General features: G+C 35.7%; 1 protein-coding gene and 1 non-coding gene across 4 annotated transcripts in view; both read right to left on the bottom strand.

Moving 5' to 3' along the window:
* Positions 1-22,016, bottom strand: part of PDE11A (phosphodiesterase 11A) — a 324,817-nt gene that overhangs the window by 274,686 nt on the left and 28,115 nt on the right. For all 3 annotated transcript variants that reach the window (XM_019739325.2, XM_019739326.2, XM_074338486.1), the window contains exon 2: positions 6,414-6,572. In XM_019739325.2, coding sequence (XP_019594884.2) covers positions 6,414-6,572 — 159 coding nt within the window. The remainder of the gene's footprint in view (positions 1-6,413; positions 6,573-22,016) is intronic.
* Positions 12,587-12,690, bottom strand: LOC141568029 (U6 spliceosomal RNA). Its single transcript, XR_012491045.1, has one exon. It is a non-coding gene; the product is annotated as a U6 spliceosomal RNA (small nuclear RNA).

Here is a 22,016-nt window from a genome sequence, read left to right on the forward strand (position 1 = left end):
TAGGTATTGTCCTTCATTTTGTCAATTGTATTATTAATTTTTTTTTAACTTCCTGAATATTTGGCCATCATATATTTTCTCAATGAATGATTAGTCAAAATCCAACTACAATCCTTGGGGACATCTGAAAAAAAGAGTTAAACTGTAAAACTTAAGAACTGCTAGTATCAAGGACAAACGTAATCACTTTTGGAAAAGTGCTTTAATACTTAATGAAGTCTGAGATGACAGGACTTGATGTAAGCCCTGAAAGAGGGTGAAGAAGAGGAGGATTTTGTGCAATGAGATAAGCGTATAAATAGAAGCATGGGCATGAGAAGTACATGACAAAATCAGGGACAGAGTGACCAGGTGTTGTTGAGTGTGAACCCCTAAGTTGGGCCCTGGCAGGGAAACTTGCCTTCCTACCCCAAAGTTAGACTTTGCTTAAAGAAAAGGCAGAGACTAGAGCTAGAGGTCCACAACAATATTTCTCCAACAGAAAAATTCCCTGAAGTCTAACCTGAGTTCTGACAGGTACCGTGTTGGTAACAGTTTTCTCGGAAAATGTGCTTGTTTCTGATATGGTCAGATATAGTTCAATGAACACGTAGAATGTGAATAAATGGGTCTCTGAATCTCTTGTAGTTTCACAGTGATTATATGGGACCTGGGTAATAGCCATTAAAAGGCAAAAAAGTACAGAGATGAGACAGTTTAAATGTAGATAAAGTGTAGCAATTACCTAGTTATGAGAGTCAATCCAAATTTTTCCAGGACTGAAATCTTATTGATTCAATATAACTTGCAATCATGAGCCATCTGCCAGGACTTTCAAAACCTTTTTGCTGAACACTGATTATTAATCATAATTTTACTGCAACAGGTGTTAAAATCTAAGTTAATTGGAATATAGGCAGAAAAAAGGAAATGAAAACACAAGGGCCACTTCTTACAATTAATTAATTACTGCTCATTAGCTGAATATCCAAGACAATGGAGTATTAATAGAAAACATGAACTTGCCTGGCAGAGTTGTTGTCATACCAGTAGCCATGTATATAACAAGTTGTGTGTTTTTTTAAATAACTATTTGGAAAGTACTTTTGCAGAGTACCTTTGTGTAGAAACTAACTCTTTATAAGACGACAGAAGAAACCCGTTCATCTTTGCTCCCACCATGTTGATTTTATTAACCTAACGAGTTGTTTAAGTATTGGCTATTATGGCAGAACTAGAGGTTGCAGCCATGTCTAAAGGCTTTCAAAAAAAAAAAAAAAAAAAAGAATTGTATGCCAGTCAAATTCCATGCAAGTCACACATCTGGGAACTATATTCAGTCTTCTGGGACCACCAATTTGCCACCACTATCAGAGTGATGTATTCAACATCCGTCCTCCTCACTAAAGTGAACTTGAATACTTTTTGCAGCCTTGACTTCTCACCAGGATCCCATACATTAGCCTTAGCACAATCAGGAACAATTTAACAAATGTAAGGCCAAGAGCTTATGAAATCCTCCCCATTATCTGGCTATGAGTCTCAGGCCTGTTGCAAACAACGAAACTCCAGCTTCTGTTGGATTCATTAGCATCATCCATGTACCATCCTCAACACCAACTGGCAAGGCAGCATCACCCATAACAAGTTCCTGGAATGTGGCCAGTCCCAAGGCAGCCAAGCTCAGTTGGCTGCATCCCAGCTCTGCAGGGTGTCTGAACATGTTGGCACAAAGGAGAGCAGCAGGGTAGCTGAACACTCTGAATAATGAGCTGGAGAAAGGTGACCACAGGCTAAAAAAAACCCTATAGAGATTAGCTAAAGAACAACTTCCAGCCACAGCTGCTTATATGTGAGGGGTTGGAAAGTAACTGCAATAGACATCTTCTTCATTGCAGCACCATAATAAGAAAGGGCTCCGTGCAGCCCAGATATAGGCAGCCTGGTAAGGGCAGATAAGAGCTAGTGCTCATTTCCATATGCCAGGCATCACCTGGAGTGCCCGTACATCTTGATAGATCACAGATGTTTGCTCCCATCCAGATCTCGTTATTTTATTCTACAAAAGAATACCTCCCCTTACTCACCTAGGAGTTACGAAGTGATAAATTCACTGGATGTCACACCACCTAGATCAGCTAGCTTATACATATCACTGAAAAACAGAAACATTTGCTGGAAACCTACGAAGTGAACCAGAAAATTCCAATCATCCCTTCTGTTTGATCTGCCTTTGTGTGCACTTCCAACATGAATTACCGAACTAGTAATTTGTCAGTATATAACTTAAATTATTAATATGTGCATATGGTAAACTATATTTCACACACAACTCTAACCACTGCTGATTAAATTATTGCTAGTTATGCAAGAACTGTAAAGAGCATAATGATTTTAATATTGTTAAAAGGAAAGTTGTTAAGCAGAGGCTGAATGACCATCTGTCAGGTAAGATTCCTGCATTGGATGAGGACAGGGCTGGTGGGAAATGGACTTGATGATCTTTCCAGGCCCTTCCATCAACTACTACCTGTACTACAGCACAGTCACTGAAACATAGGTACAGAATTTTCAAGAAACACAATACGGGTATGTAACCAACCCAGAAATGAATATATCACACTTAATTTTTAATTTATCTCAGGCAAACAATTTACTGAGTCTCATATTGCAAGATGTTTTTTTGCATACATAACAGCTGATAGTCTCCAGAAGTTGACATTTTAAGATATCAGGACATACAAATCATATGCTAAATGTGCCATAAATTCACCACGACCCACACGAACGATGATATAGCAGTTTTGTGTATCAAGTAAAATAGATGGTGAGATTTCATGAAGATCACTTAATGATAATTAGTGCTACCTTAAGCACCTTATATCTATGATATATTCTACTCCTCACGACAACCCTATTATGGAAGTTCTGTGGTAAAGAGGAATTGAGCAACTCACTCAAAATCAGTCAGCTAATAAAGAACAGGGCAGAGACCGAATCCTGCCCTGAAGGCTATCTGATCTGGAGCCCCTTACCTAACACTAAGCACCAGGCTTCCATTTCCCTTGCTCGTTTCCTTCCTTGGAAGTAACATTGAAACTTCTGTTGCTGGAGTCTATACTGGTGAACGTGGAAGGAGGTTGCCTGAAGCCTGCCTGGTAGACTAAGGAAAACTAACTTGAGTTTCAAAATGTGAAGTGAACGAAGTCAGCAGCGCTCTGCAAAAAGAGGTGCATGCATGCTGCTACCATTGTAAAAGGGTTCAATATTTCTGAAAGCTATTTGATAACTTGGAATGAGAGCTATAAAACTTTTCTTGACCTTTGACTCAGTAATTTCAGTCTTTGGAATATACCCCAAGGAAATAACACAAAAGAAAAAGGTAATTTGTTCAAGATGCTCATTCAGGGGTTATTTGTATTAGTGAAAAACTGGAAACAACTGAAATTTCCAGTAATAGGACAGGGACTAAGCAAACGAGACTATCTAGAAAAAGAAGAAAACTTTATAACCCCTAAAAATGGTAATGTAGACTATATTCACATGTGGACATATATGTAAGGAATAACTACACAAAATGTAGACTACAAATTAGTAGAAGCATAACCTCGTACAACCAAGTAAAACAATGTGTGCATTAACAATAACACACAAAAAAACTGTTAATTTATAAAGAAGTATAGCCCTCATTTCATCGCTGAAACGCCAACAGTGGAACTGGCATATAGACTGTGCTTAAAAAAAATTTATAGACTTAAATAATATAGAGGTAATTTTTTTAGCAGAGACCTGACTATATCTCTCACATGTATTAATGTGCTGTCAGTAAAAGCTAACCTTTTATGAGGACTTCCTATTTGCTAGGAGCTCTTCCAAATCCTTTCCCTGTATTCTCTTATTTAATCCCCCTAGAGCCTTATGACATAAGGATTATTATCATCTCTCTTCTAAGAGGGGGAAATTGGAGGGAAGAGAAGCTAAGTAACATGGTTACACATGCTATAGCAGAGATGGAATTTCAACCCAGGGGGACTCACTATATGGCCTGTATGTAGCCATTATGCCACAATGTCTTCCCATGTTTGGAAGAAGTATCGAGACCCTATTCTTGCCCACTAATCTCATTTCTAGATATCGTGCTTTGCTTCACTACTTCTGTTTGGTTTACAATATGCAGAATCCTTGCAGGAAGGAACAATAACCAGGTACCAAAGTTGAGATAAAATACGCTCTCCATCCACTGTCACCTGTATGAACACAATCTTCCTGCCCTAACTGGTAAGGCTTCTTCCAAGAAGTGAGACTAGAGTCGGGTTTTTAAATCAGGAGAAAGAATTGTAAAGGTTGGAAAATAAAATGCCACTGTGGGAACATAGGATAATTACAAACAAGGAAAATATAACATTTTGAGCAAGGAAATACTCAAATGAGGTGGAATCTAAGAAATAAGTTGCCTGGGGACAAATAACAAACATAGAAGAACATTTTAAAATTTATTTGGGAAATGATCATTTAAAAATAAAAATTTACGTTTTACACTTGCTTAATTTCTCATGTTTTGCCAAGTATTTGTTATTTATGATCTTATTTAATTCTCATGCTGTAGAATGGTGGCCAGTAGAGTTAACAGGTGAGAAAACAGAGTCAGAGATGAAGTCACTGCTTGTCCTTAGCCGAGCAGAAACTCTACCCCAGCCCTTGTTTTCAGTAAAGCTAAACACGGATGGCTGTTTAAGACAAGACAAAGCCCTGTGCAAGCCAATCCTGTAAATCATTCAGAGCTCATGAAACCCTGGCTTCTAAGTAAATCCACTGAGAGAAGTCCAGAAAACAAATCTAAAATAAATGGAATCAGAGATTAGAATTAAATATATAATGGGATCTATTACGTGAAAGAGGCAGAGTGAAGGCAGAACTATTACCTGTATAAACGAAATGTCTGGGAGATGGCCTGGGCCTGTGGTTGTTACGTTTGGAAAGAAACAAAACTCAAACCCTCCTATCTAAATCCTTACAAGAGGCACACTGTTATATAGGACTCTGTCGTCTGTGGTACAGAGGGCACAAGATAAAATGTTTGCTCTATCTCTACATTCCACAGAAACATTTGCCTAATGTATGAGGTGGCCTACATTTTACACATTTCTAAACTCCTCACCTTCTCACCTGACTCTGTCCTATGAAGGCCTATGCTTTCTTCAGAGGTCAGATCAAATGCCATCTCTTCCAAGAAGCCTCCTCAGATTCTTCAGTTGAGACTAACCCTAGCTTTCCTAGGCACCCCTCATGCCCTGGAACATCTTGTTACCGACCTTACATTCTGCCTTGTGCAGCTCCAGGATGACATAACATGTTTGGGATTTATATTTGTGATCCCTGTGACACCAACTTACGTGCCTCGCACATTGTCATTATGTATTGAATTGGTAAGAAATTGTCTGAGGTCCTATCATGCTCTTAGGGTTTATAAACCTTTTCTGGGATTTCGGCTGTCCAAATTCAACCATAGAAATAACCTCAACAAAGGACTCTCTTCACTTGAAAATCTTGTTTCCTTATAATCATATTTTATGTTGACCTTTTGTACGAGATATTTGCACTAATTTAACTAATTTAATGCATTAAATTAGTAATTAGCACTGGCAAATAGCAACCTCACATCCAGAAGGTTAAATTATAAAGTATCTTTTTTAATCAAATAGGATTATGGCAGTCATCAAACTTAAGCAAACTAGCTTGAAATTTGTTTTTACCACAAATCTTATAAATATGCCATCAAATTCTATTTACTGTGAAAGTAAAAGCTTCAAAGCCAGAACTTCAGCTCTTTGAAGAGTCTCTCTGTTAATATGAGCTAGTGAATAAACTACTGGTGAAAGAACGTAAAATTTCAGAGCAAAAAGTGCATCACTTCTACCAAGGTCAACTACTCCTCAGGGATACAAATAATGTTCTTTTTATTAGCAATTTGGAATAACAATTAAATAACATTCATTTTATTGAGATTTTTATATAAGAACTGAGAAAACAATTCTCTGTCGTAGTTATGAAAACACAACAGAAAGTGCTGAGTTTCTGAAACAATATAATCTTCCTATTTCCCTTATTTTCCTTGGGCCCTGTGTGGTGGTGGTGTGATACTCAATTAAAAAGCTTATTATAAGGAAGATAAAGACCAGGGAATAATAAGAATACTACTGAGGTTTATAATGAAAGGCAAGCTAAGAAAAATATGAAATTATTATTTTCAATTATACCATATTCTAGGAAATATCAAAAACTCCCATCACATTTTGTATAACATGACAAAAAGCTCTTTGATTCATGAATGGGCTAATCCAACAGCTATTCACATAATTCCTGTCTTTTTCAGGGAGAACATCAATCAATGATCAAGAAGAAGAGTGCAAGTCACAAAAGGCATGAAATCTTACTTTTTCATCATCTTCAGTAAATGGCGCACCTTCAGGAATCTTATTTATAGCTTGGGCCACACCGATAATCTCTCCATCGCTGCTTCGGATAGGCATGCACAATAGTGACTTTGTCTTGTATCCAGTTAGCTTGTCAATTTCATCATTGAATCTTCGATCCTAAAAATAAGACAGGGCATTAACTGCATATGCGTTGTCAGGGAGAAGGAGAGAGAAGTGTATTTCTATGTATGATACTTTATTCCTGGGAAATTTACCCCACGGATTTGTAATGAAAATAATAGATTTGATATCATGTTGAATTCACCAAAGGGATATAAATGAAAATAAATCAGCACCATAGTTGTTAGCCATGGTAAACGAAGAGAGAAATTTTAAACCTGACCTCAACGACATCAAAATTGGAAAAGGGGCAAGTATTTTTAATGGAACTCCACACTACGCTATTAACATATTAAAATATTTTATTTCATATAGACAACTGGCTATGAAGTATCATAAGAAAATACATAACAAACATATTACTAAGCACTGTGAAAAAATATGCATAAAAGCACTACTTTACTTTTTCTGATCAAATGATCCTGTAAAAAGAAAAAAAAGAACCTATGAGCCCATAGTGATACTTTTAAAATACTCAAAAAAAAAAAAAAAAAAGTGTGGTGAGGAGGGAAGAGATAAAAGGCTTACTTACAGAATATCAGCTAAAAATGTAGAAGGAATAATAAAATTATATAATGTCTATTTTGGAAGTACCAATATAATAATGGATACAAGTAAGGATCATCAATAGATGCTAATACCATTGGGTAAAAGGTTGCTGTTAAACAGGATAGTCACATAGTTTCAAAGTGATACTCCAAGTCTTCCTTATTAAATTCAAAGAGAAAAGATATCTTTATCATGAAGAGGTCTGGTGGACACCATCTTAAATAAGCAATCAAACTTAGCATCATCATTAATGAAACAAAATAAGATCGTGTGCCTCCTACTGTGCTGCAATGAGAAGGATACAACAGCACCAAAAAAATTAAGAAAAAGAAAATTAAGAAAAATGCAGATTATTGCTCATTCTATCAGAAACGTGGCCTGAACTCCTCAAAAGTGTCAATATCATGAGAGACAAAAAAATTTAAATAAAAATAAAATAAAGTCATGGGAGCTGTGTTGTTTTAAAGAAGAGTTAAAAGGCTTGGGATGTAAATAAAATGTGTGACCCTTCGTTGGAAATTTTTACATAATTTTTTAAGGGGACAAGTAGAGAAAGCTGAACATGGACTGTGTGAGGTTACATCAATGCATCAATATAAACTTTCTTGAGTGTGATAGTGGTATTACAATTATGTGAGAGAATGTTCTTATTTTTAGGACATACATGTTAGAGTATTTTGAGGTGAAATATCATAATACCTTTTATTTACTTTGAAATGGTAAGAAAGAGAGGAAAGGAAAGGAAGAGAATGAAGGGAAAGGAAAAGTAGGGGAGGGGAGGGAAGGGAAGGGAAAAGAAGCGAAGGCAAGAGTGGGAGTGAGAGACTGAGGAAAGACTGTCTCCTAAAGGTAATGGACAAAAATGTTCCAAGGAAGATGATAAACTGGATCCAGGCTCAATGCTTCAAGCCAGGGGCTGAAGTAAGGAGTCTCCCAATGCTCTAGATATTTCCTTGTTAAAAGAGGCTTAAAAAACAAAAACAAAGCACTATTTTCTACCACCATCTAGAGCCATGCGTTTTATGTAAGGGCCTATGATGGCTGGCTGTGGACAAACCTCAAGATCAAACACTGCTGGCCTTCTGACCAGGTCTGTGGTATCCCCAATATCACAAGGTCAGGAGAAAAAATTGAAAACCATTTGAATGTTGGTCAATAGAAAAATAAACAAATTATGGTCTCTTGTTTTGATAGTATGCTCTATAATTTAAATGAATAAACTAAAGCTACTTGTATTAATGTGAACAAGTATAAAACCACGTTAAGTGAAACACATAAGCTGCAATCTGACACCCTCTATATAATACCACCAATATTTAAAAACAATGCTTAATGTTATATATGGATTCAGATATGTAGCAAAAGAATAAAGCATTCATGGGAATAATGAATTCTAAATTTATACAAGTGGTTACCCTGGGGAGGCAGGGAGGAAATGGCATTAAGGAGACGTAGACAGGAGGCTTGAGTTCTAAGCACAAAGTTTTCCTTCTTTAAAAAAAAGTGTAATGCAAAAAACTGAGGGTTGCTAGTTGGGAAGGGGCAGTGGGGATAAGGGGGAAGGGGAGGGGATTAAAAAGCACAGTCGGTAACCACAAGATTGCCACAGGGTTACGAAATCAATTTGGGGAATGTAATCAATAATGTTGTAAAAATTTTGTAGGGTATCCGATGGACACTTGTCTCATTAGGGAGACCACCTCAGGGATGATGTAGATGCCTGATCACTGCGCTGTACACCTGAAGCTGAAGCTGAACAATAATGAATGTCAACTACAATTTTAAATATATATATTTTTATATATATACATATATATATATATATATATATATATATATATATATTTACAAGAAGCGGAGTACAGCATTAGGAATAGAGACAGTGGAAATGTAATGGCTGTGTGCGATGTCAGAGGGGTAGTGGATGGGGGGAGGGGTGTTGTCACTGTGTGAGGGATATAAATGATAAATGTCTAACTATTACATTGTTTTGTGCACCTGAAACTAATAAAACATGTTATAATAAAAAAGAAAATAAAAACAAAAAAACTATGTGTTTTATGGGTATACATAATTGTCAAAATAAACCCGGGTGTACCCTTAAAAAAAATGTAAAGCAAATATAGTACAATGTTAAGATTTTATAAACCTTGATGACCTATTCTTGTTTAAATGTTTGAAACATTTTATAATAAAAATTTTAGGACCTTTTTTTAAAAAATTAAGATGTGGAAGATGACACAGGATTGGAATAGGCAAATCCAGTCAGGACATTTCAGTGGTCCAGGTAAGGTGAGAGGATGGTCTGGGTTAGGAGAAAGGCAATGGAGGTAAGAAGTAGATGGACATGTTGGAAGTTGAGTTTACAGTACTTCCTGACAGATGATTGGTTGGGCATGGGGGACTAGAGAAAGAAGAATGAATCTCAGGCTTTAATTTGAGAAACTGTATAAATGGAAGTGCCATTTACTGGAATAGGGAGATTGAGATGCAGGTCAAAGTCTACATATAAAGAAAGTCAAGAAGGTTGATAAATCCATTTATTAAACAAGGTGAGTTGCATCCCAAACTGAATTAACCAATGGTAGGCATTGGCATTTTTTATATGCTCATAGGTCATTGTCATATGAGAATAATTTTCCTAAATAATAAAGAGCTTAGTCACTAGTGAAATCAATAAAATCCATTAATAAGGAAAGCCTTAAATTGTGAAAGAATAAGGAGAGTGGTACAAATTCTGGTAGTCGCATATCAGTGGGTGGACCATATTAGAATGGACTTGAAAATCCACACTGGAGTAGGCCTGGCCTGCCTGCTCTGCCCTTTGTGATAGTCTTCATCTCTGGGGAAGGGACTAATCCACCAGAGTCCAATTCTGAGTAGACCAACCACCAAGACTGTGGGAGAATTATTTGTTAAAATATCCAAAGCCACACGAAAACAATAGAACAAATCAGCATGACCACGGGGCACAAAAACATTATAAACATCTCTCACCTTCCCACCATCTCTCCAACTCTCTGCACCTATCTGATAAACTTGTAACTCGAAGAGAAAAAACAATTATGTTGATATATGTGGCAAGTGCTAATCTTCTAATTTAAAAGTTGAGAAGATTTGTTTTATTAAGTCTTAGTGGGGATTTTTTGTTTGTTTGTTTTTTTAACAATGCATCTTAAAACATGCTTTGTCCATGGCTTCATTACAGTACTAATGGGGTAATTCTCATAAATTAACTCAAAACTTGATATAATCCATCTAAGGGAAGGTCAGAAGAGTGATACAATTGCACGCTTTCCTAATATGTAACAATCTCTAGATTAATTTTCCAATTTTAAAAAATAAAGAAAGCTGAGCCCATAATGGAGGTATAAATTAATTGTAGGAGATGAAAATAACTAGGGAAATAATGAGATGAAGGGACACATTAATCTGATGCTACAGAGGAAATGAAAGTTTAAAAACAGAAGATAGCAAAAAGTAGATTTTGCTAGCCAAGCAATGGACACAAATGACTGGAATAGGGGAAAAACTTAAGGCACTGTGGAACACAGGGCCAGGGGCCACATCTACTCCAAGGTCAGAAAAAAAATCTCCCAAAGAAAGTGAAATGTTTAAGCTTATACCCAAAGGATCGGTGTCTGAAGACGGGACAGCATCCAACACTAGCAACTGGAAGCTGGTAAATTTGAGAAATTAAAAGAAGATGAAGATGGCTCTCAAGGGAAATTAGCGATGTGACAGAAAAGACCAGCTGGACGTTGCTGAAGGGGTGCCTGGTAACCAGGTTTAGAATTGCTAATTTATCGTAGAGGAAGGGGGGGGTCACCAGAGGGTTTTAAGAAAGTGAGTGGTAGTAATATGACTAATGATTCATTTTAGAAAAAACACTCTGGCTTATGTGTAAAGACTGGGTTGAAAGCAAAAGATCCAGGTGAGAGACAAACTCTCTCCGGACTGGGATAGTGGTTAGTGCTGGTAGGGGTGATGGAAAATGGGCTGAGTTAAAAGATACTTAGGAGGCAGAATCAACAGAACTTGCTGATTAGTTTCGTGAAAGTTTTTTAAAGTTTGAGAAGACATGACTCCATGTATCTGGTGCGGGTACCTGGATGAGTGGTGGAGTGATCACTAATTGAGGAACACGAGGAGGGACAGATTCTGACTGGGGAATGTAAGTTCCATGTGGATAGTTTGAGGTTCAGCTGAGTGTGGGCCAACCACATGGTGGTACTGCCCCCAAAGTAGTATGAGATACATAAAGAAATATTATGTATATATATATATATATATATATACATATATAATATATATTAGAATACATATATATTATATATACATTATATATGATAATAATAATTACAGATAGATAGATAGATAGATAGATAGATAGATGATAGATAGATGATAGATAGATATAGATGATTTCAGGAGACTAACTTGAAATGGCAAGTAGAGATGGTTTAGGTAAGGATGAGGGATTCTACTCAATAACTTTCAACCTGAGGTCTTCAGGAGTTTACCACACTCACCAGCAACACTTCACAGAAGGCCAAATAAGGAGAAAACAGAACCAACAAGAAGGTAGAAACACTGAGCCCATTTATTGCTGAAAATGGAAACTTGAATGGGAAACTGTTAATAAATGCCTCTAGGTTTGTAATGAAATATCACACGGAGAATGGTGTCCAATTTTTATTCATCTCCCCTAAGACAAAAGAACAAGAAATGATGTATAACAGGAGAGATTTCTAATAAATTAAAGTAAGGGCTTCTTTAATAAGGTTGTTAAAATCTGGAATGAGTTTCTTATGATTGTGGTAGACTCCTCTTGCTTCGAGCGTTTTTATGTGATAATATTTTCCTATCTCAGATATTTTAAGTATAAGTGCTCTTGAGAAGTACAGGGATCTTCTCAGTACCTTTTGTGCAAACCTATATTTTGCATGAGACACTAGCTATGATGTTTAATATTTAAAAAGACAAAGTCAAAAGAGCAAGAGCAATTTTTACTTTTTAGCAATGGAACTGTGCCTGCTGCATAGAGAACAGTAATTGCATACATTTCTGACCCAGGATCTTGCACTTGTAGCCTCTCCTGCAAGTTCCTGAGTTGAATGTGATGCCACAGAGCACACCCATAAAATGGGTGCCACCCACAAGGTTCATTAAGTTTGTAGAAAGAATCAATTTCTGCAGTCGGAACTTTCAGGTCCTCGAGAAAAGGGCTATGTTTACTGCACTCAATCCCAGCCAACCCCAAAGGGACATATTTTAGAGGCACATAAGAAGCCTCAAAGCAAAAGGGAATCTATCCTTTCTTCTTTTTCACTTTCTCAGAGAAGCCACTCAAGGCTCCCCAAGGCAGGAGCCAGAGCCACAGGTCTTATCCAGGACTCAGATTCATAGCAAGGATGAATTACATAAATTCTCTTTTATCCTCTCTGTATTTTCTTTTTTTTATAAATATGGAACGCTTCATGAATATGTGTGTCATCCTTGCGCCGGGGCCATGCTAATCTCTGAATTGCTCCAATTTCAGTATATATGTTGCCGAAGCTAGCAGTCTCTTTTCTTCATTTAAGGTTTCTCTTCCCAACATTTTATAGTAAAATTTTCCAGTACTCATGGATTAAGCCAAGAATTAGTCTTGAGCACCATTTAACCTATAAGAGTGATTGTTTTAACCACAATCTCAACTCTATCTTGGGTCCTACACAGCTGAGATGATTAAACTCTTCAAGTCTGACCACATGATAGTAATTACGTTTTTAGACCATACAGATGTGGAAACATGCAAATGCAAAAGGCCCCTATTAATTCCACGAAATGTTTAATGAATTTTTGTCTGAGCTATTGTGTCCATAAGCTATAGAGGAACGGTGATACAAGATATGTGTCTATTTATGGTACTTATTTCATCTGCAGACACTGTTAGGTATTCATAGGTATAGAACAGTGGTTGGCAACCATTGCTAACCCTGGAATCACTTGTGGAGCTTTAGATAACTAATGATACCCTAGCCAATTAAATCATAGTTGGCAGAAGGAGGGGCTATGTAGGAGATCTGACTTCCGGCTGTTAGTCTGAGTTAAGAACCACTGAATCAGAGAACAATTAATAAATCCAAAGCCTCTAGGGAAACAGATTGTAAACCACTGCTTTAGAACTTTAATGACAAGTTTGTTTGTTAGCTTCTGTTTTGTTTTGTTTTCCATCCACTTTTGCTGAACACTTAAAGTACTGGGCCTGCATACCTTCCCCAGCTCTCTACTAGCCACCCCCCACGGCCACCCCCCACCCTGCAAAGGAATGTTTGGAGACCAAATTCAGTCCCACATTTCATCTACATCTTCTTTCAAATACCTTATGGAGTTGCAATGTTGAGAAGGTAATGAAAATATGAAATATAAAATGAATAAACCCCTGAAATTTGAACCAAGAGATTGCCAAACTGTCTGAAGCTTAAAAGAAAATTGCTTTTATTGGAACATCAATTAGTGACACACATTTAGTTCCAATTCATAAAAGCATCTCCTTACATTTATGATTTACCATAAACATCACTTATTTTCCAGAAAATGCTTGGAATGCTAAGCTCTTAAAAATTTTGATTAGTCTTTAATGATTTGAAATGTACCATTCTGCTTTTCTCCATACAAAGGAGGATAACAAACTGTTTGGAATTGATGGAAGGCTTGAGATTACATTGCATAAACACAAAGACATGGCATATGGTAAATAGACAGCTAAGGCTTTGGGCCTCTTAATTGAATACTTGCTGAGGAAAAGTGCACAATTATTATTGTTGTTCTTAATACGTATTCACAGAATGTCATTACTCTACATTAACCCAAAATCTTGTCTCTCTGAACTCTTTCAGAAAATACTTGTAGAGTTTTGAATAGTGCAGAATATTGCAAAATAATATACGTTTTGAAACTTCACTCTTTTATGGAAGTACGGTAGGCAGTGGAGCAGTTTGTTAATATGTACAGGTCAGCTCTATCTGGCAAATGCTTAATGGGCACACATTCATTTAAGTCTTCCAAACTGAATTAGTGGTTAACAGACACCATAAAAGAATTTAATATGAGGTTTCAAAACAGCCGTTGTTATTAACAAGCTGCTTGGGTGATTATTCATCCTTTAGTTGTGTTGCTAAAATAAACTTGGTTTGCTGAACTTATTTGTTTGCTCTTCCTTTCTTGGTTGACACTTTTCTTTGGTCCTGTCTTATTGTTGGCACCATTACTATTATTATTTATCCTTTTTATCATAAATACAAATACATCTCAAGGCAAAGGACACAGGAAAATGGAAGAACCACAGCACAGTTGAAAACAAAGTTGCAGGTGAGGTGGTACAAAAGAAAATGATGAATTCTTAAACTTCTTTAATAGATAACACAGATATCTATTACAGATATACCGGGGACACCAAAACAATGCATACAAGTGGATACTTTGGTCAACGTTGCTTAAGCAGTAGTTCGCCGTAATCAGAAGTGTCTGGATGCTGATGGTAACTACTTTGAGCACCTATTGTAATTGCAGAAGTCAAACGTTACTTCTGTTCATCTTTCGTTATCAGTGTATATTGAGCATTACAATTTTAATAGTCTTTTTCCCTTTCTTAAAATGTGTATACATTTTTTTGGCACCCTCTGTATAGTTGAGTGCAGATATATTCTAAGTAGTTAAAATGCAACTTCACGTTCTAAAAGCTTTCCTGTGTGAAGTTAAAATGTCTGAGAAAAGAGCAGTACATGAAGAGAGAGCTGTGGGAAGAGTCAGCGAGCCAGAGGCATCTTTCTTCTGTCACAGTGGGGCCATCTAAGAGCTGCAATGGACCAGGAAGGTGAATATGGACAAGAGATGGTCAGCAGGGAGTTGTGGTTCAGATGCCAAACAGCCAGGAACAAGGGAATACAGAGAAAGCCAAGGTCACAACAGTAATGTGTAGAAAGCCAGGTCTGGGTTAGGAGAATGGATGTAACAGTGACACACTGTGACTAGAGACTCTGTCTCATCCCTTTGTTAAAACCTAACAAGAACTTGCCAGAGGGGAGGGGGGTTGGGCAGCTGGGTGAAAAAGGTGAAGGGGTTAAGAAATACAAATTGGTAGTCACAAAATAGTCACGGGGATGTGAAGTACAGCATAGAGAATATAGTCAATAATGTTACAATAACTATGAATAGTGCCAAGTGGGTATTAGACTAATCAGGGAGATCACTGCACAAATTATATAAATGTCTAACCACTATGCTGTATACCTAAAACTAATATAAAATAATATCGTATGTTAACTGTAACCGGAAACAGCAACAACAACAAAAACTAACAAAGACGACCTCCAACAGAAAGCCTTTTATACTCTTCCCACTGTGGTCAATTATGACAATCTGAAAAGTAGCCCCAAAATGTAATTGATTCGTAAGCAGCTATATCAATCAGGTCCTGACCTTTCCCACATTATGGCAAATATCTAGAAATCATCATTTCTAGTTTCATAGTGTACATATTATATCTTAATTACATATTTTATTTAGGTTTTATTGTTATATGTGGAAGTTACTGTTTCTCTTTGACAAAAGTTTGACAAATGTTAAAAAATAATTTTAAAGTTTTGCTTAAAGACTTCTAAAAGTTCTAAAGCATTTGAAAGCACATTTTAAAATAAAATGTGTTTTTAAAAATATTTGAAATGATTTTATCTTGGGAGAACATGACAATAAAAATGCAGTGGCTACGTGATATTTAAACAGACCTCAAAACTACAATAATTAAAACAGTAAGATACTATTCTAAAAATAGAAAAATTGATAAAAGAAAATAGAAAGCTATATATATGTGTATATATATATATATGTGTATGTGGATAAATATATTTAGTTAATCATAAGAATAGCATTTCAAATCAGTTAGAAATTATTAAATTAATTACATATTTGGAAAAATAAGATTTTTATCTCACATCATACATCAAAATTAATTTCAAGCAGAATAAGGAGTTAAATATACTAATCTCTTGATGAATTGCAAAAGTAGAATAGAACATTTGCTCAAACCCTGCCAAGGCATATTTTTTATTTTAATATGAAATACTAGGAGGAAAAAAAAGTTTGAATATTAACTATAATAGTCAATATTATGAGAATGCATATATCCCATATATTATAAAGTGAATCCTAAATTTGCACTCAGAAAAGTCAACAGTCTTATGTTCAAAGGTTGGCTTTTTTCACCAAACCTTTAACCAAAGTAATCAATAAATGTAAGATTAATTCCATTTGTTTCATTTGTTCTATTACAGTTAAGGTTCTTATCAGAAGTGCAAATGGTCAAACGTTTTCAGTAGCAGAATGAATAATGACATTATAAACAACAAAATAAATCATTTACTTACTTGAAAATTATATTAAAACATTTTTATTATTTAAAAAGTTAAAAATCAAAAATAAAATAATTAAAGAATGTAAGAAATACAACTGAACATTTCTAATCTCACAAGTGGAGTCTTTCAACACATAAGAGCAAAGGAAAGAAGCATAAAGGAAAAGATAGATTTGACTAATAAAAATTTTAACTTTTAATTTTAAATTCAAAATTAATACAAACAGAATTAAGAGTAAAATAAAATTAGAAACATTTTTAAATACACATGACTAACAAAGTGTTAAATCCTTAACATACATAATTCTTACAAATTAATGAGAAAAAAAATGAGCAATTAATAGGAATAAGAAAAAATTATGATGGGCTATAAAATGTGGAAACTGTCAAATTAGAACAACAGATATAGTTTTTCCTATATATTTGGCAAATATTTAAGAGTTTAAGATGTCAAGATATTTAGCACTATTGAAAGTTTTTGTAAAAAGTCTACTTTTATACATTGCTGGTGAGATACAAATGAGTGTGACACATATGGAGAACAATTTGGCAATAAGTGAAAAAACCTTTAAAACTTTCATATTCATCAATACACTCATTTCATTTCTAGGAATTTATTATAAGGAAAAATGGACAAATACCTAAATATTCAACAGGAAATTGATTATATTATGGTTTATCCCTACTACCACTGAAAAAGTGTTATAGATTACTATTGTCCATGGTATAAGTGATTTTGTCATGACATGAGAAAATGATATGAAGAAAGAAGTTTAGAAAGCATTACTAATTAGCATAGTTACCTTGAGGTGATGGCATTAGTATCCAGGACAGCACTATAGCTTCAAAAGTGTCCTCCAAAAAGACAGAAGTCGTTATACTATTGGATTGCCAATAAAATAGAGGCAAGATTTATAAAATGATAACTGCCAAGATGGAGGTGGGTCAATCTTAATAAATAATATAAATGTGTAAAAAATAGACAGCATAGCATTCCATACTTTTGACAGGACATAGCCGCAGTATAAATGGCCCTCTTATTTTTTGTAAGCATTATCATACTGACTATAAAACTCTTTATCATAAAAATCAAGTCCAATTGAATTGCTACAGAGAATGCCAAAGAAATTTGGCACATCTGAAAATCACAGAGAACAAAAAACAAAAAGATTGCCAAGATACTACAGCTGGGCAAGTTTTGGATATGTGAAATGGATGGATTATTCAACTCTCTGACTCTAACCTCCACATTTCATTGCTAAATATCACAACATCTTAAGTGGCATAGCGTATTTAATGCTGGAAAACATCCTGATTTTCCAAAAGGGTGAATACTAGAAATAAAAAACTATTATCCTGAACTGATATTAGTTCCTGAAAAAAATTCTCAACAAACTATTGAACCAGTAGATGTAAGTTTGGAAGAAAATAATAAGACCCAATCTTCCAGCCATATAAGAGTATGTTCAACCACTGAAAGCCCAGGTTAGAAAAGATCAGGCATCATCCATAGGGAAGAGGACTAGGACCTTCTGGATGGATCCCTGGGGCTGGCTGGTTCCATACACATTCCCTTCCCCACCAAAACCTATTGTGTCCCTAAAGCCTTTCTGTCCTGTCCCTAGGTGAGGCACTCCATTTCACTGGTGCTTACCCAAGCTTGACTGCAAATAAGCAGCAGTGCTGAGAGTACTTGCATTCCCTCCAGAAGTTATATGCCACATCATGCTCCATAAAACAAAGGAGTCATGAATCTGCAGCCCTCCAATTTGAGACGATGAGTGATGTATCAAACTGAAGGTATAAACATGTGGTTAGGTCTTTCAGAGGATTATTTCCATCCGCAGAAAGTATTAGTGAATAGTCTGGATAGACACAGGAATGGACTCAGCATCCTGGGTACCTTTTCCTGCATAAAGCACCAAAATGCTTTTTACAAAATGCTTGTAAGTAGGAACCTTCTAGACAGACACACTGGAGAACTGAGTCAGCCTAAATTTTGATAGCCTTGTCTTCTACCTTGGATAGGATTGGTTAGACCCTCCTGGAACTGATCTCCTGCCTGCTGCTTTATTCCAGATATTCCTTGGCCAGCTGACAGAATGGTACAATGGCCTTTTTATAAACCAGATCAAGCCCTTGGCAGAGCTAGCCAGTTACACCATTCATGTTTTTAATGACTGGGTTTTGCTAGGTTAGAAACATTGGATACTCACTCATAGAAACAACAGAGTCAAGACTCATTCTATAAATCTCAATTCACTTGTGAGATGTTTCAATAAAATGAGCAATTAGTTTAACCAACTACCATTCTTTCATAGTTTAGGATCTGCACAGGATGGAACAACAGAAGCAGAAACCACAACACATCGTGGTGTCATGCAGGGTCTCTGGTCCCAATCTCCGCACAAGAATGCAGAATATGGTGAGGCCAAAAAGGAACAACAATGGAGCCACAGACAGGGGAGTCATATCACTATATTCTCCATGGTGGCTGGTCAAGACATAAAAGCAAACATCTGCCAATACCCCAACAGGGGGTCTTCCTGCATCCTCACTCTCTGGCAGCCAGGCGAGACACAGGAAGTAGGATCAACATGATTTGCAATCTGCCATCCGCTTCTCTGCTAACCAGCCAACCAACCAACCAACCCCCTTGCATAGCCATGGCAGTTATATTAGTGGCTAATGGCTAACTGGTTACAGCTGATGGCCACCCAGCCACAGTGGGTGGCCATCTGCTTACAGCTAATGGCCATCTAATATCTGAGCCAGCACCTTTCCACATGAGGCCGAAAGCCTGGAAACTGCTCTCTGGGACTCTGTCCCCACACCTGGGCTGCTCAAATCTATAAGACACCCACATGCTGCTTTATACTGAGTAATAACAGACTTCTAATATCTATGGAAATGCCAACTTAAAACTTCAGAGTCCCAGTCCCTCTGCCTTACTTAAAAAGAAAGATCTTATAGGCATCATTGGGTACTGTCTCTCCTACCATAACCCACCCATCAACATGCTCATATACAAGTACATCCGATATATCTGTCTGCACACTACACCATAATGGTCAAGTTGACATTGAACACTTATGAAAATTGACTACAAGTTAGATCATCAAGCTAGCCAATTTGAAATCACCACGTCAAATAATTGCTATCATGTGAAACATTATCATTTAACCTCAATGCACTTCAGTTAGAAACAATAAAAAATATAACTAGAGAAACAAAATATTTAAAAATTTAAGATATACTTCTGGACAACCTAGCAATCAAAAAAACCAAGACAAGGGTGGCCGGATGGCTCAGTTGGTTAGAGCGCGAGCTCTTAATAACAAAGTTTCCAGTTCAATTCCCACATGGGCCAGTGAGCTGCACCCTCCACAACTAGATTGAAAACAATGGCTTGAGCTTGGAGTTGAGCTGCCATTGGGCAGCTGGTTGGCTCAGTGGTTGGAGTGCGGTGCTTATAACACCAAGGTCTCTGGTTCGAGCCCCACTTAGGCCAGTGAGCTGTGCCTCCCACAACTAGATTAAAACAACGACTTGACATCCTGGAAAAACACACTGTTCCCCAATATTCCCCAATAAAAAAGAAAAAGACACCCAGAAATTTAGAAAAATACCAGGTTGGTTATATAAATGTTATGTATCAAAACTGCAGGACACAGTTAAAGAGATTCTTAAAGGTTTAGTTTTAAATGCTTACATTAGAAAAAAAAGAAAAATTCAACTTGATAAAGTTATAATCCAACCATAAAGAATTAGAAAAAAAAGAACAGCAAAATAAACTAAGATGAAAGAAAATAAGAGCAGAAGTTAATAAGAAAGAAAATAAACATATAATGAAGAAAATGGTCAAAAAATAATAAAATATATAAATCTCTAGAGAGAATAATCAAAGGAGAAAAAGAGAGAGACATGAAATTTTTTTTTAAATCAAGATAAAAAGGGGCAAAACTATAGTTACTACAGAGATAAGAAGATGTTATGAACAACTTTGTGCCTCTAACTTTGAAAACTTAGATGAAATAAACAGATACAAAAACCAACATTTAAAAAAAATGGAGAACATAAAAACTCCTATAAGATTTAAAGAAATTGAATCAGTAGTTTAAAATAGTCCCATTAAACACACACACACACACACATCCCAGATGGATTCTAGGAAATTCTATAAAACATTCTCGCATTGGGCAATTTTAATTTCATTTGTGATATAACTTTGCTTTCAAAACCAAACAAGAGTATCACAAGAAAAATATAGGCCAGTCTCACTTATGAATGAATATACATGCAAAAATTCTAAGAATAAATGTTTTTATAAAACAAATCAGACAATGTATATAAAGGATAATTTATTATGAACTAGTTGGTATTTCCTAGGAATTATAGTTTGTCTTGTCATGAGAAGATTAATTAAAGTAATTCGCCACATTAACAGTTTAAGGTGAAAAAAATTGTATCTTAATAGAGGCAGAAAAAATTGGATAAAATTCTACATCTATTTGTGATTTTAAAAATAACAGGAACAACCTCCTTAGCAAATTGGGAATAGAAGGCACTTTCTTAACCTAATAAAGGGCATTTCAAAAACATCCCAGAAACCTCATATTTAACAATAAAACTTTGAAAGTATCCTTTCTAAGATCGGGTTCAAAATAAGGTAGCCTGTTTTCATCAGTCTCATTCTGTATTGTACTGGATGTCTGTCTTTGCACAGTAAAGCAAGAAAGAGAAATAAAAGGTAAAGAATTGGAAAGAAAGAAACAAAACCTTCATTATTTGCAGATGATATGATTGCTTACACAGAAAATCTCAAAAAAGGAAAAGCTTAACACATAGGGATTATTTAATACATGTTTATTGAGGAAAATAAGCAATAAAATAGTTATAGGATTAAGTGAAACAACCTATGTCAACAATTTGACACATAGTAGGAACTTAGTAAATACTAATTTCCTTTCTCTTAAAATTTACTTTTAGGTACCTATGTCATGTGGGAAAAGGATTTTTAAAAGTAAATATTTAAATTAATAAGAGGGGTGTTAGATTCAAAATCAATACACAAACGTAAATTGCATTTATAGATACCAACACAATTGGCTAAAAATGAAAATTTTTTGAAGACACAATTTAAATTAGTAATAAACAATTTTAAATACCTAGGATAAAACAATGTGTAAGCCTTCTACAGAGAAAACTAAAAAGCTTTATTGAAAGACATTAAAAAAGATTAAATAAACTGGAAGATCTAACATATTATTGGATAGGAAGACTGAATATCATAAAGCATATCAAAATTCTATCCAAATAGATCTATAATTCAGTGTAATTCCAATAGAATTCTATCAGAGTGTGTATGTGCATGTAAAACTCACAAGCTGATTATAAAATTTACATGAAAGAATAAAGAGCCAACAAAAGCCAAGACATTCCTATAGAAAAACAAGGTGTGGGGTAGGGTTGAGATTCCCCTTTTAGATATCAAG

The sequence above is a fragment of the Rhinolophus sinicus genome, linkage group LG01 (assembly GCF_036562045.2).
Source record: "Rhinolophus sinicus isolate RSC01 linkage group LG01, ASM3656204v1, whole genome shotgun sequence".
In the NCBI taxonomy this organism is placed as follows: domain Eukaryota; kingdom Metazoa; phylum Chordata; class Mammalia; order Chiroptera; family Rhinolophidae; genus Rhinolophus; species Rhinolophus sinicus.